Raw genomic sequence first — 12,731 nt, 5'->3', positions numbered from 1 at the left:
TTTTCCGAGGAAAAGAGGAGCACGGAAAGGGGAATGTTTATATTTAATGTTTAATGCACATTATAAAGTTTATAATGTACTTTTGTTTAATCTATATCCATGTATGTTGATTTTGGCCAGTGTCATCTGAGGGGAAAAAACTGGATGTCCATACAGATTTGGGATCTTGTCAATTACTTGTTCCGCTCTTTTGTTGACAGCTCTGCCTCCTGGTTATTAACACAAAGAATTCATGCTTATAATTTATTCTGGTTTGGGGCACGAATAACAGGACATATTTAAGCACCCTTTGAATTGAGTGATGTGCAGGAGTGTGTGTGTGTGTGTGTGTGTGTGTGTGTGTGTGTGTGTGTGTGTGTGTGTGTGTGTGTGTGTGTGTGACCTAAATTTGTCGTGACAATTATTTTGAAGTTCTTACCACAAGGTGCCAACCTGCCTAAAATAATAAAAAAATAAAAAATAAATAATAATTAAAAATGGCTCTTCACAAGGATTTTCTGCGCCACTGGGATAAAAGTCATTTGTTCTCATTGTCCATAAATAAATTGTTGATAAATGGTGAGTGCCCTTAGCTCTCATTGATATTTATAAAGCTATTATGGTACTTTGCAGATTCAGGCCCTAAAGGAATATCCTTTCTGTCTGATAAGCCTTCTGGTCTTAATAATAACTCTGCCCGCTAGGAACCATTTCCTGTAATACTTTTAGCTGATTGGGTGCCAGCTAATAGTAATATAAAAAGAACTACTGCACTTCATTGCTCCATGGAAGAACATTCCTAGAGAGAGGTTCGATCCTCTGGCTGTAGGATATACATATTGGTATGCCAGGAAGAACGATAAGGATTGCTTTTCCTAGATCAATATGTACTGGAGCATAAAACTTAACAGTTACCTTCACATGATGGGAGGGGTTTACTCCAGGTCCCATTGGCAAGGCATGTGATATTCTGGGGCCCAACGAGATGGTATCCAAACTTGCACACATAGGTAACGTTACTTCTGTAAGCACTTCCTGAGGCCACGGACACTGCATTTTCTATAGAGGGATGTGGCTCGCAAGTTATCCCTAGAAGAGAAGTCTCTGAGTTTATCATCTTTACAGTATTTATACAAAGCCGTTTGTTTGTATTTCTTCTCTTTTGTATGCTGTATCATGCCCTACTTCACAAAATGAGTTAAAGGAGGCTGAAGGGGAGGAAATGGAGGCTGGAAAAGCAAGATATAAAGAAATGTGACTCATTGTCTCAGAGGGACAGAATCACAGATAGATGCGGCAGCATTAGACCCAGGCTCTCTCACTCCTCATTTTATACAGAGGTGAAGTGGAAAGGGGATGTAGAAATCAGCACACATTGCAGTAGCACAATGTGGAGGTAGAGGAGTAAAAAGTGAGAGAGGAAGGCTGGACAGAATTCCTTGCCAAAGGCTATAATGCTCCTAGAATCCATTTATGAAATGCACAAAGCAATTATATCTACTTTGTGCTGCACCCCAAAATAAGTCACATCTCACTGCTCTGACAGCAAAACAATCAGACTGCAGTGATTTGAGTTGCTCACACCAAAACAACCCAGCTGGGTCAGCACTGGCACCTTTACGACAAATCACTGCAGTGTGATAATTCAAGACCCATATTCCAGGAGACAATAAAATCCAGACATTATAGGCCAAGCTTTCCCATCATTTTCCCCAGTGCAACCCCATGTCAATATGCAACTGGGTGGAGAATGTGCTGCAGCATCTTGCAGACCAAAGCCTCCATCAGACTCAAAGAGGAAATGCAAACTCTAACTGCTCACTTAGGCCTCGTCTGCACTGGCATGTTTCCGGATATTTCCCACCAATGCACTACTGCTGGTGCAGCTCCATTGGTGGTAGCACTGAGGAAGCGCTTGTGTAAATCACCAATGGCTTTTTACCCCTTGGTGGTCCATCGCTGCTCTAGAATGGCACTCATCTCACTCTGAGCTGTACTTACGCACACACGAAGGGGCTGAGGGACTCCACCGCCTGTTAACATGACAGATTCTTCGGCTGGGTCCCTGTAGTTCAAAGCCTTGATTACAGCTGTAGAGAACTTCATCCCCAAACAGGAACTCCTCCCCGTGAACAGATCCATTCTCTGTCAATTCTGGTGGTCCACAGGAGATCCCTAAACCACAGAAAATATGTTGTTTTAATCAGATGCCTTTACCAACTGCCTGTCTCAGTCGCAACCCCTTCTCAATCTTCTCTTGGGAGTCCGGAAGAGCCGTTAGAATGGAGGAAACGTAATCTTCATATATGCAGTATGTATGCAAATATTCCCAGATTATTCCATTCATTAGCAAAGCCATCCTATAACAGCTAGCCCAGAATGCTGTCTGGCGCTTGCCAGGTACCCTTAAAAACAAATCTGATGTAGGCTGGCTTTAGCCGAAGGCATTAGAAAATATCTTTACAGCCACATTAATGATGTTAAACTTGCAAGGGAAAACAAAAAGCAAAATCATGATTCAGGGTTAAGTGTCTCAGGGTTGGTTTACACTTAAAAGTTATGTCAGCATAGCTACATCAGTCAGGGATGTGAAAAAACCCACACCTTTGACTAATATAGATATGCCAATAAAACCCCCAGTGTTGACATAGCTACGCTGAGGGCAGAGTTGATGTAGCGAACACTGTTGGGAAGTGGTGTTCCTCTACTACCAGACAAACTCCTTCTGTTGGTGCATGCTGCGTCTACATGTAGAAAAACATCCACAAATATTTATAATAAATGTAAACTGGTACTTCATTATTGTTTAACAGTGCGATTCAAACTGCGATTAATCGCGACTAATTTTTTAATCTAGTTGATTTATTTTCTGTTAATTGTTTTGAGTTAACTGCAACTAATTGATAGCCACATAGCTACACTACAGTACGTACAACAGCTATGCGATACAGGTTCAGTAATGTAGACAGAACCTCTGTAAATGAAAGACATTAAGTACCTAATTTTCAGACTGCTGAGCACCCACAATTCCCATTGACTTCATGTGGCTCCAAGGTCAGCAACATGTTGCCCTAAATGGTAAAAATGTTTACATTTGGGGCGTATCTTTAAAACCAACATTTCTGGTTACGTTAACGCAAGCTTTATCCAAGCACATTGGCTTTCCTATCTGTGATATTGGATATCTTTTTCTTCGAGTTTTAGAAAGGGCCCTAGCCTGGTCGCATAGTTAAATAATAGATACCCAAAGCTTCACTCAGTTAAACAGCAGAGAGGAGGTGTTAAAATATAACAACCAGGTCCCATCACCCAAACAAACCCTTTAAGGTGTCTCAAGTTGAGAACCCAAAAATTAAGGCACCAAAAATCACCCTTTGAAAAGCTTTGTCCAGAAGCGCTGTTTTCTTGGAGGAAAAAAAAATATGTGTTACGGTTTATTTAATAACAACATTCTCTTCAGATGATAGCAATTTTGCAAGATGTGTCATAATATTCACATTAAAGTTTTAGGTGCAATTTAAGTAATAGACACAGCAAACTGAACATCAATACTTATCTGCCATATAAAAATACTCCCAAGCCAGTGAAGCCACACTAGACATACAACAAATTAATTTAGAACTCACTTCTGCACACTGGTGCTGCTCCACTCCACAGTTTATTTCCTTGGCAGATACGTTCTGCATCACCCTAATAGGCAAAAGAAAAAGGATCATGAACCAGCATAAAATCGTTAGGATTGTGTCATTTACTGCACTGCAGGAGAAGAGAATCAAAGCTGCTCTCATTTTTTCAGGACCAATCGTGACTGTTTTATTCTGCTATCTCCCTGTACACATTCCCTCCTATAAAAAACCATGTACCGAAGGAGAGCGGAATGTTGGAACCAAGATCCACCAGCTGAACGTCAGAGCAGAATTCTGTCCTAAAACTTGCGTAACATCTGCAACAGATTTTCTGAGTTCGAAAAGGACAGATGGAGAGAAAGGTTGCTTTAAAATTTTGTGCCTTGCTGCGACCCCTTGAATGCTCTACACTTGTGCTAGTTTGTCATTGTCCTCAGTGGGAAAAAACAAATGTGCCAAAACCCATGACATTCTCAGTCCTGGAGAGGAAGTTAGAAGATCAGCTGATGTTGCATCAATAGCACCACCAACCACGTACTGGGTGAGAATGCAGGATTTAGGGTGGAATCAAATATAGTTCCCACAGAAAGAAGCAGGTGAAATCCAGTAAGAGGTGCATCCTATGCACGTTCCGGGGTTCAAACCTTGGTAGATGCGAAGGGGCAGCATGCACTTAGATTCCCGGGTTTCTTACTGTCACATTTAATGATTGCAAAATACTACTTAGTACTTCTAAAGCACTTTTCATCTTCAAAGCACTTTACAAATGTTCACTAATTAACTCTCAGAAGACCCCCTACAGCCAGGTCAGAATCTCCATTGTATGGCTGGGGAAAACATGGTGAAAGAAACTAAACAGGAGAGTAAAATTGCCAAGTTGGTGGGCCTGAGTCTCTGCTCACATACACCTCATTTTACATCTGTGCCACTCTGTCAACTCCACTGGACTTTCTCCTGGTTTACATCAGTGAAGTTGTGATGAGAACCTGTCCCACAGTGTAGTCATTGCACCTGCTTCTCTCCCATTTTCACTCATGTTTGTGTAAATCAGGAGTAACTCCACTGAAGTTGATGGAACCACACTGGTGTAAAACCAGAGTATGTGAGGGGAAAATCAGACCCTGTGAGTTCAGTCAGTCACTAGGAACTTGGGACATACTTCTATCAGCGTAAATTGGGAGTGACTCCAGTGGAATTAATGGAATTAATCCAGATTTGCACTTGTAACTGAGAGCAGACTTTGGCCCACACAGCTCTGGTTAGGGTCTTTGATAAAAAAGTACTGACCGAGATTGTATCTGTAATTGTTTATAAGCATTCCAATGGTGTTTATCGCTGTAGCAGCATCCCACAAACACTGGCACAGTTAGCCGGCCAGCACCCCTGTGAAGCAGGGAAATGGTGTCCTCATTTTGCAGCTGAGGAAACTGAGGAACAGAGAGGTCAAATGACTTGCCCACGGCTACCCAGGAAGTCAGTGGGAGAGCTAAAGTGAGAATCTGTATCTCTTGATTCCCAATCCTGTGGTCTTTGTGCTCTAAACACAGCGTTGGGAATCTAAGACCAGTCTGCATTCTCCTTGCCAGCAGAGTCTCATCTGTTTCCAAGAAGGTTCAGATGGGTCCTCACTCCAATACTCATTTTATAGTTCAGGAAAAATGGCCTAACTTACTCCTTTCAAAAGCAGCTGGGCAGAGGTGAGCTCGCAATTAAATAATACTGTAGTTCTATCCCATCCCACTCACATGTTCTAGGTGATGTCACTCATCCTCTTGCCTACGTATTGTAGTACATGCTAATAGTTACGAGCACTTCGTCAGGACATGGCAATTAAACTATTTCTTTGGTCACAGGATATTAAGTCTAACTTCTAAGTTTGGGTTTCATTTCTTTCACTAGTTATGTTCATATGAAGGGCACCTATTACCAAGAGTAGGTGTTTACTTTAAAGTAAGCTTGTACTTAGGGCATCATGTCGCAGCAGAGCATTTCAGAGGAGTACAGGGGGCTTCTGTTTTAACAGCAGGGAGACAAGACTCCACTAGGGGGCGTAGGTGGAATAATTTCTAGGAGCAGTACTATTTTTCATTTGGAAGAATTCTACAGCGGGTTTCTTTTGTCTCTGACAGAGAGGTAGCCTCTGTCCTAAAATCAGTCCAGCAGTTTGATCCAGCTACCACCATAAAATATGCCCTCAATATAAACACATGTTGTTATTGCAGGGTTCCTTTTTTTGGCTAGCCTCACAATATCTTGAACAGATTCACAAGATTCAGAGGGGGTAGCCGTGTTAGTCTGTATCAGCAAAAAGAATGAGGAGTCCTTGTGGCAAATTAGAGACTAACAAATGTATTTGAGCATAAGCTTTCATGGGCTAAAACTCACTTCATTGGATGCATGCAGTAGAAAATAAGTAGGAAGATATATATACACAGTGATCATGAAAAAACGGGTGTTGCCATAGCAACTGTAACAAGAGTAATTAATTAAGGTAAGCTTGTCTATCTTCTCCAGATCAACGAGACTATTTGCATCCTTAAAGCAAAGCGTGTGCGTAAATATTTGTCTGGGGCAGGAGCAGAATGTTCAGCACCTTGCGGGATTGAGCCCTAGCAGGCTGACTTAAATATTGGATTATTTTCATTATTCTTATTTGCACTGCAGTAAAGCCTAGGACCAGGACCCCTCTGTGTTAGGCGCTGTACAAACACAGCGCGACGAAAAGGTCACCGCCTCACAAAGTTCATAATCTAAGTATTCTGTTTCAGAACTGTTCCCTGCCTCACCATTCCTGCTCCTCATAATACTATAACGACACCGTCCGGGCTCAGCACAGGATCTGACAAAGTTAAAAGGCCACTTTTCATAACTCATGGAAAAATCAGAAAGACGTAAGTTTTCTAACTTGTGATAGGTTATGATTTGCTATTATTTTCCCACTAAGTTACTTTGTTAAGACAGTCTTGGCTAATGATAAAAGCATAGGACAGAGCCAGAAGCACTGGACTCTGCTCCCTGCCCTGCCCTGAAGTAAATCTGAGCAAGCTGCTGCAACCTCTTTGTCTCAGTTTCCTTATCTGTAAAAGTGAGATACTATTTATCGACATCCCAGAAATATCTGAGGCTGAGTTCACTAATGTTTGTGAAGTGCTTTGAGATAGTCAGGTGGAAGGTGCACTATGGGAGCTGTGGAGTCACGGCAGGAGCGCTGAACTGAGCTGGGGTGGAGGAATCTGGGAAATAAGTCTACGCTTATATTCAGTAGATCAGTAACTCTCCGTTCTGGTTTCTCTTTGCAACACTTTAATAGAATCCATTGATTAAAAAAAAGAGCAGCATTTGCTAAGGGCCAAAACCACCTTCTCTTCTTACAAATTCCTTCCCTCCCTCCACCCACTTCTTGCATATGAATTGCTGACCTGTGTTTTATATTTATCTGAATTGTAACCTGGTCAAGAAAGGGTAGTGGTCTTTTGAAGTGTTTTGTACAGCTCCATCTATATGTGCATCATTCTATAGGCGGCAACAGCAACAGCAAGAAAAAGGCATAAATGTTCGGCAGAAGTTAAGAAAATAATCAGTAAGGACCAGTCATAATACATTCTACTAAACAAAGAGGATAAGCAAGAACAATAAAGATGATAATACAAGGGTTAATCTTAGTAGTATTGGTACATATACTGGGGATTCAGTTGACTTACTTGTAATTCATAGCCAGCATTGCACTGATAAAGAACCGCATCCTTGTAGCTGTAACTAGCACCAAGCACAGTTCCATGTTCTGGGGTTGCTGGTTTCCCACAAGACACAGGAACACAGATATCATCAGAAAATGATGGCACCCAGCTGCCATTGTGCTAAAAGGTAAGAGAAATAACTATTAAAGGAGAAAATCAGAAAACATGTGGGAGAGAGCTCTACCAGTACAGAGGTGGGCAATAATTCTCATTTATTATTTGCACTAATGTAATGTTCAGAGGCCCGAACCTAGACTGGGGACCCATTGTGCGTGGCCTCGCACACTCACATAGAGGCGCTTACAGAGAAAGGGCAGAAGGGGAAATAGAAGCTCAGAGAGGTGTGAACAGAATTGCTCTAAGTCACAAAGCAGGTCAGTGACCTATCCAGGAATGAAACCCAGCTCTGTAGACTCCTACTTCAATGCTCTAACCCCTAGACAACAATGTTGACTCTCCAATGTACCAGTCAACAGCTTCAGTTATGCAGCCGAATACCCAAAGAACTGTTCAGCAAACAGAGGGGAGTAGTTTACATTTTTATGTTCAGTTTTTGTCTGTTGTGGGACGGAAAGCAGGAGCGAACGGACCCCTGTAAACTGACTTAACAGAAATACAAAAAATAGCACAAGCAGGGAGAGTTTATAAATTCTTCCAGTTTTAACTCTGGAAGGCCCTGATCTTAACACACACATACCCATGCTGAACTTGGCGCAAGGGAGTAGTCTCCCTGACCCTAATGGGACTACTCCCAAGCCTGAAGTTAAACAGATGGGTAGATACTTGCAGGATCAAGGCCTGAGGTATTATTGGCAACATAGTTGAAGTGGTTTGTTTTTTACAGATACAAGGCCTGAGGTTTTTAAAGGTGTCAAGGGATTAAGATGCATGATCCCCATTAATTTCAGTGGGAGTTGAAACAGAATTAAGAGTTAAAACAGAATAAAGTAAGTGAAAAAGAACGTTTAGTCACAGTACAGTATTATTGTTAAGTAGTAAGAGGAGAGGACTGTTTCCCAAATCTGGAAGCCTGTGTCTTTTTCTTAAGGGAGGAGCAGGACCTGCTATATATTTTACAGTGCATTACAGCTGTATTGTGTACAATCAGGAAGCAGGGCCACATTCTACCCACAGATGAGTGCACGCCTCCAAGAACAGTGGTCTGCACCTTTAAAAAAAGAAAAGGCCAACGCTCTTTACCTGGCATGTAGATGTGCTTGCTCCTGACAAAGTATAGCCTTCTGAGCATGATAAAGTGATGCTCTTATTCACAGTAAACTCATCACCAGAAATAATTACATTGGTTATATTTGTGGGCATGGGACATTTTCTGAGGCAACAGGAAATGCTCTTAGGAGACCAGTGTCCATCTTCCTGACAAGTGCATATATCCATTTCTGTTTCCATCACGTAGCCCTCCAGACATCTGCAATGTATCAGAATCATTGGACAGCTATGGTACACACGCATACGACGTTTTAAACCTCAACGAACAAAACCTACCATGCGGCTCAACTGTCAATATTTATTTGTCATGAGCAGCACCTCCAGACTTCTGTATCAGTTCAGGACACACTGCTGTGAGAGGGCTGAGGCATTTTTGTTGTGTGTTTATAAATCTGGTGGCAGGAGTCTGAACACTCTGGCAAGATCCTGAGTCCATCCCTGGCTGCATCACCCTGCTCCAGCAGCACAAAGTAAACAGGGTGGATTCATCACCCTTATGATTCCTTGTGCCTAAGATGTAAAGCCACAGTAGCAGCTCCTGTGGTTTGGGCAGAGAGGGTATGGCTGGGTGAAAGGGGTATGGTCACAGTGTTATGTTCTGGGGATTGCCAGCTGCTGGATCTGCCCCTGGGGGCCACTGGCAACCTGAGGGCTGCTCTTGCTTGCACCAGGGATTGGCCAAATCCCAGGCAGACCCCAAGATTGTGAGAAAGCAAAGGTAACTTAAAGACATATTTGCTTTACCCCACACAGTCCTGCATTGAGTGCAATTCAGCTGGACTGGAGAATTTGGCCCTCCATGAGGTTTGTTTGTATGTACACATGCACACAAACATAAAAACACCAGTTAAGTGGTGCTTAAGAGAAAATCCATGCACCCAAATCCTAACAAGCAGAGAAGTCACCTGTTCAGGTACCTTCATTTACATGCTGACCCTCCCACTCATCCCTCCCTCATTTTAGCCACTCTCACTGACAGAATCCTCATTTCAGCTTCATAGAAACACAGACACACACATACCTGGAAACTGTGACACAAACTCTTTACCACAACCTCAATAATATTAACGTATACTGTGCATTCCCCATGGTTTAAATGCATGACATGCTGTGTGTTTGTGGGTAAAGTATAAGGCTGGAGTGAGGTATTACATGGCACTGGGAGCCCCAAGAATGTGTGTCAACCTCCCCGGGAGGTCTGCTCCACAGCTTTTCTATGTATTTTATAGCCTCTCAAGAATTAAATGCATTCATTTGCTTTAAAGGTTCTATGCTCATTCCTTTTACACTTCAGAGAGATGTAATTACAGCAGCCTTCTTACCTGTACTGGACTCTGCTTCCATAGGTGTGGGTCTCTCCAACAGCCACTGCATTAGGAATGGAAGGTGGGGGTCCACAGGACATCAGCTCGCAGCGTGGATACGGCTCACTCCAAATGCCCGTATCTGTACAAGTCAGCTCTGGCCTCCCTTGTATGACAAAGCCAGTTATGCAGTTATATATTACAGTGTTCTCCTCCACAGTGCTGCTTCCACTAATAAAGGCATTGGGTATTGCTGGTGGGGAGCCACATGAAATCTGCCCGCAGTGTGGAAAAGCAGAACTCCATTTGCCAGCTGCCTCACAGGAGACTTCAGAAGGCCCTAGCAGTTTAAAACCCTCCAGGCACTGAAATTGTGCACTTTTCCCGCAGCGGAAATCTTGCCCGATAACAACCCCATTCTGAATCAGTGGCATGGGGCATTCACAGGGGAGGCAAGAGGGGAGGCTTCCCCCCCATGAGCCGTTAGACAAACATGGCCGCAGTGGATTTCCACGTAACTCATAACCGGGAAAGCACACATACTGTGTGTATTCCCCATAACTGAAGCCTGAACTATTCAGGAAGCCATGAGAGATGTCTTCTGGGGGTCCGCAATTGACTGACTCACAGTACGGAGCCTCTGGATCCCAGGTGCCATCAGCTTGACAGGTAAGTATGGATGCTCCATGCAATATGTAGCCTTCACTGCAGCGATACTGAACTTCCTTCCCAACGCCATATTCTGATCCAATAATTTCTCCATTGGGAAGAGGTAGTGGTACTGCACACTTGATGGATTTACAAACTGGAGTGATTCCACTCCAGCTTCCATTTGCAAGGCAGACTCTACTCCTGTCCCCATGCAGCTGGAAACCTTCATTACAGCTATATTCCATGTGTTTTTGGAATGTGTATTCATCTACAGTCACGTGGCCATTTTCTAAAACTGGTGGTTGGCCACAAAAAATGGGGATGCAAATAGGCTCATTCCCATCCCATTTTTGGTTATCCTGGCATGTCCTCTTCTCTGAGCCATTTAACTGGTACCCAGAATCACATTCATAATGGACCACACTCCTGTAAGTGTAGTTTTCTCCCTTTATATTTCCATTCATGAGTTTGTTAGGTGTGGTACACGATACCACCTCGCAGTATGGAGCAGCATTGCTCCACTGTCGATTAGGCAAACACAGCCTTGTGTCGGAACCAATTAGCTTATACCCTGGTTTACAGGCATATTGCACAATGCTACCAAGTGTATTCTCAGTAAAATGTAAAAAGCCATTCTCTAGGGGTGAGAGTAAGTCACACTCAATTGATATGCAGACAGGGGCACTGCCATTCCATGCTCCATCCTCTTGGCAAGCTAGTATGGGGTTTCCTAATAGCTCATAACCAGAGTAGCACGTGTACATAACTATGGTTCCATATAAAAAGTTTGTCAACTGTACTGCGTTAGTTTCCTTCAAAGGACTTTTTATATCTTTCCAGTGACTAGCAACTAACATGTCTGAAACAGGAGGGCTCTCAGTAAGATGTATTCTTTCTTGGTCAAAATGTCCTTCTTCGCTTCTAACCTGCACATATTCCCCGAAGTCAATATGGGGAGGCAGGCCACAGTCTGTCGGTAGGCATGCCGGCGTAAAACTAGACCATCCCAACTCTTCACAAGTCTGCATGGCAAGACCAGCCAGCTGGAAACCTGGAAAGCAGCTATAGATGATCATAGCGCCATAGCTGTAATCTGCACCTTCCACAAAACCATTCTCAATGGGCTGAGGGGGGTCACAGTTTATGGCTTTGCAAGACGGAACATCTGCGTCCCACTCTCCCGTCTCTAAGCAGCTCAGTACATTCAGCCCTTTGAGCTGGAATCCTCTGTCACACGAATATGTAACAGTCTGCCCATAATGAAAGTTTGTGTATGAATATTTGCCATTCTGAATCTCCTTAGGTTTTGGGCATTCCACAGGCTTGCAAGATGGCTTTCCACCGAGCCAATGACCATCTTCTCCACAGAGAATAGTAGTGTTCCCCAGTAATTCAAAGCCCGGTTTACACGTGTACAGTGCTGTGCTGAGGTAAGTAAGACCCTGCACATCTACAATGCCATTCTGAATTTCTTCAGGCTGAGGGCATTCTACTGGAATACATTCTGGCAATGGAAAGCTCCAGGAGCCATCAGCCTGACATCCAATTGTAGGTTCTCCCTTCAGTAAAAACCCATCCATGCAGGTGTACGTCACGGTGCTACCAAAATGAAGAGATGATGCCACAGGGTCACCAAAGGGAATGTATGGAGGCCCATGGCACAGTACAACCTTGCAGACTGGAAAGGAATCATTCCACTGTTGTGATGGCAAACATTTCAGCACCGAGGAACCATGCAAGACATAGCCCTCTTTGCAGGAAAACTGGACAACACCTACTTGGTGAACCATCTCTTTCAAGACGAGCTGATTTTCAATCAGTGGTGGTTCTGGGCACTTTGTTGGCACACACTTTTGGCTTTGCTTTTTGCTCCACTTCCCAGATTTCTGGCATGTCCAAGAGGCATCTCCCATCAGCTCATAGCCCTCATCACAGAAAAACTCAACCTTGGATCCCACATCAAAGCTTTCTCCCTTTGCATATCCGTGCTGGATAGGAGGTGGTTTGCCACAGCTGAGAGGAACACAAGAAGGTGGCGATTCACTATGCCACTGACGATTTGCTTGGCAGACTGATACTGAGCTTCCAGCTAGCTTGTAGCCAGCATTACATTGGTAGTACACTTCATTCTCAAAGAAGCGTCCAGTCGTGCGCTGTAAAATGGGTGAGACAAATGGTAAGTAGAAGGTAAAAACTCTTGACCCTGG

General features: G+C 43.4%; 1 protein-coding gene across 3 annotated transcripts in view; it reads right to left on the bottom strand.

Annotated features, from left to right (window-relative positions):
- Window positions 1–12,731, bottom strand: part of SVEP1 (sushi, von Willebrand factor type A, EGF and pentraxin domain containing 1) — a 180,153-nt gene that overhangs the window by 41,693 nt on the left and 125,729 nt on the right. For 2 of the 3 annotated variants that reach the window (XM_050942935.1, XM_050942936.1), the window contains 6 exons: window positions 9,892–12,677; window positions 8,543–8,768; window positions 7,307–7,462; window positions 3,606–3,669; window positions 1,981–2,154; window positions 895–1,068 (listed from right to left, as the gene is read on the bottom strand). In XM_050942935.1, the coding sequence (XP_050798892.1) occupies window positions 895–1,068; window positions 1,981–2,154; window positions 3,606–3,669; window positions 7,307–7,462; window positions 8,543–8,768; window positions 9,892–12,677 (3,580 nt within the window). The remainder of the gene's footprint in view (window positions 1–894; window positions 1,069–1,980; window positions 2,155–3,605; window positions 3,670–7,306; window positions 7,463–8,542; window positions 8,769–9,891; window positions 12,678–12,731) is intronic. The other variant, XM_050942937.1, reaches the window with a different exon arrangement.

Source organism: Gopherus flavomarginatus, chromosome 3 (genome assembly GCF_025201925.1).
Source record: "Gopherus flavomarginatus isolate rGopFla2 chromosome 3, rGopFla2.mat.asm, whole genome shotgun sequence".
Lineage (NCBI taxonomy): Eukaryota > Metazoa > Chordata > Testudines > Testudinidae > Gopherus > Gopherus flavomarginatus.
Note: the sequence above shows the minus strand (reverse complement) of the source record. Positions and strands in the feature narration are given on the sequence as shown.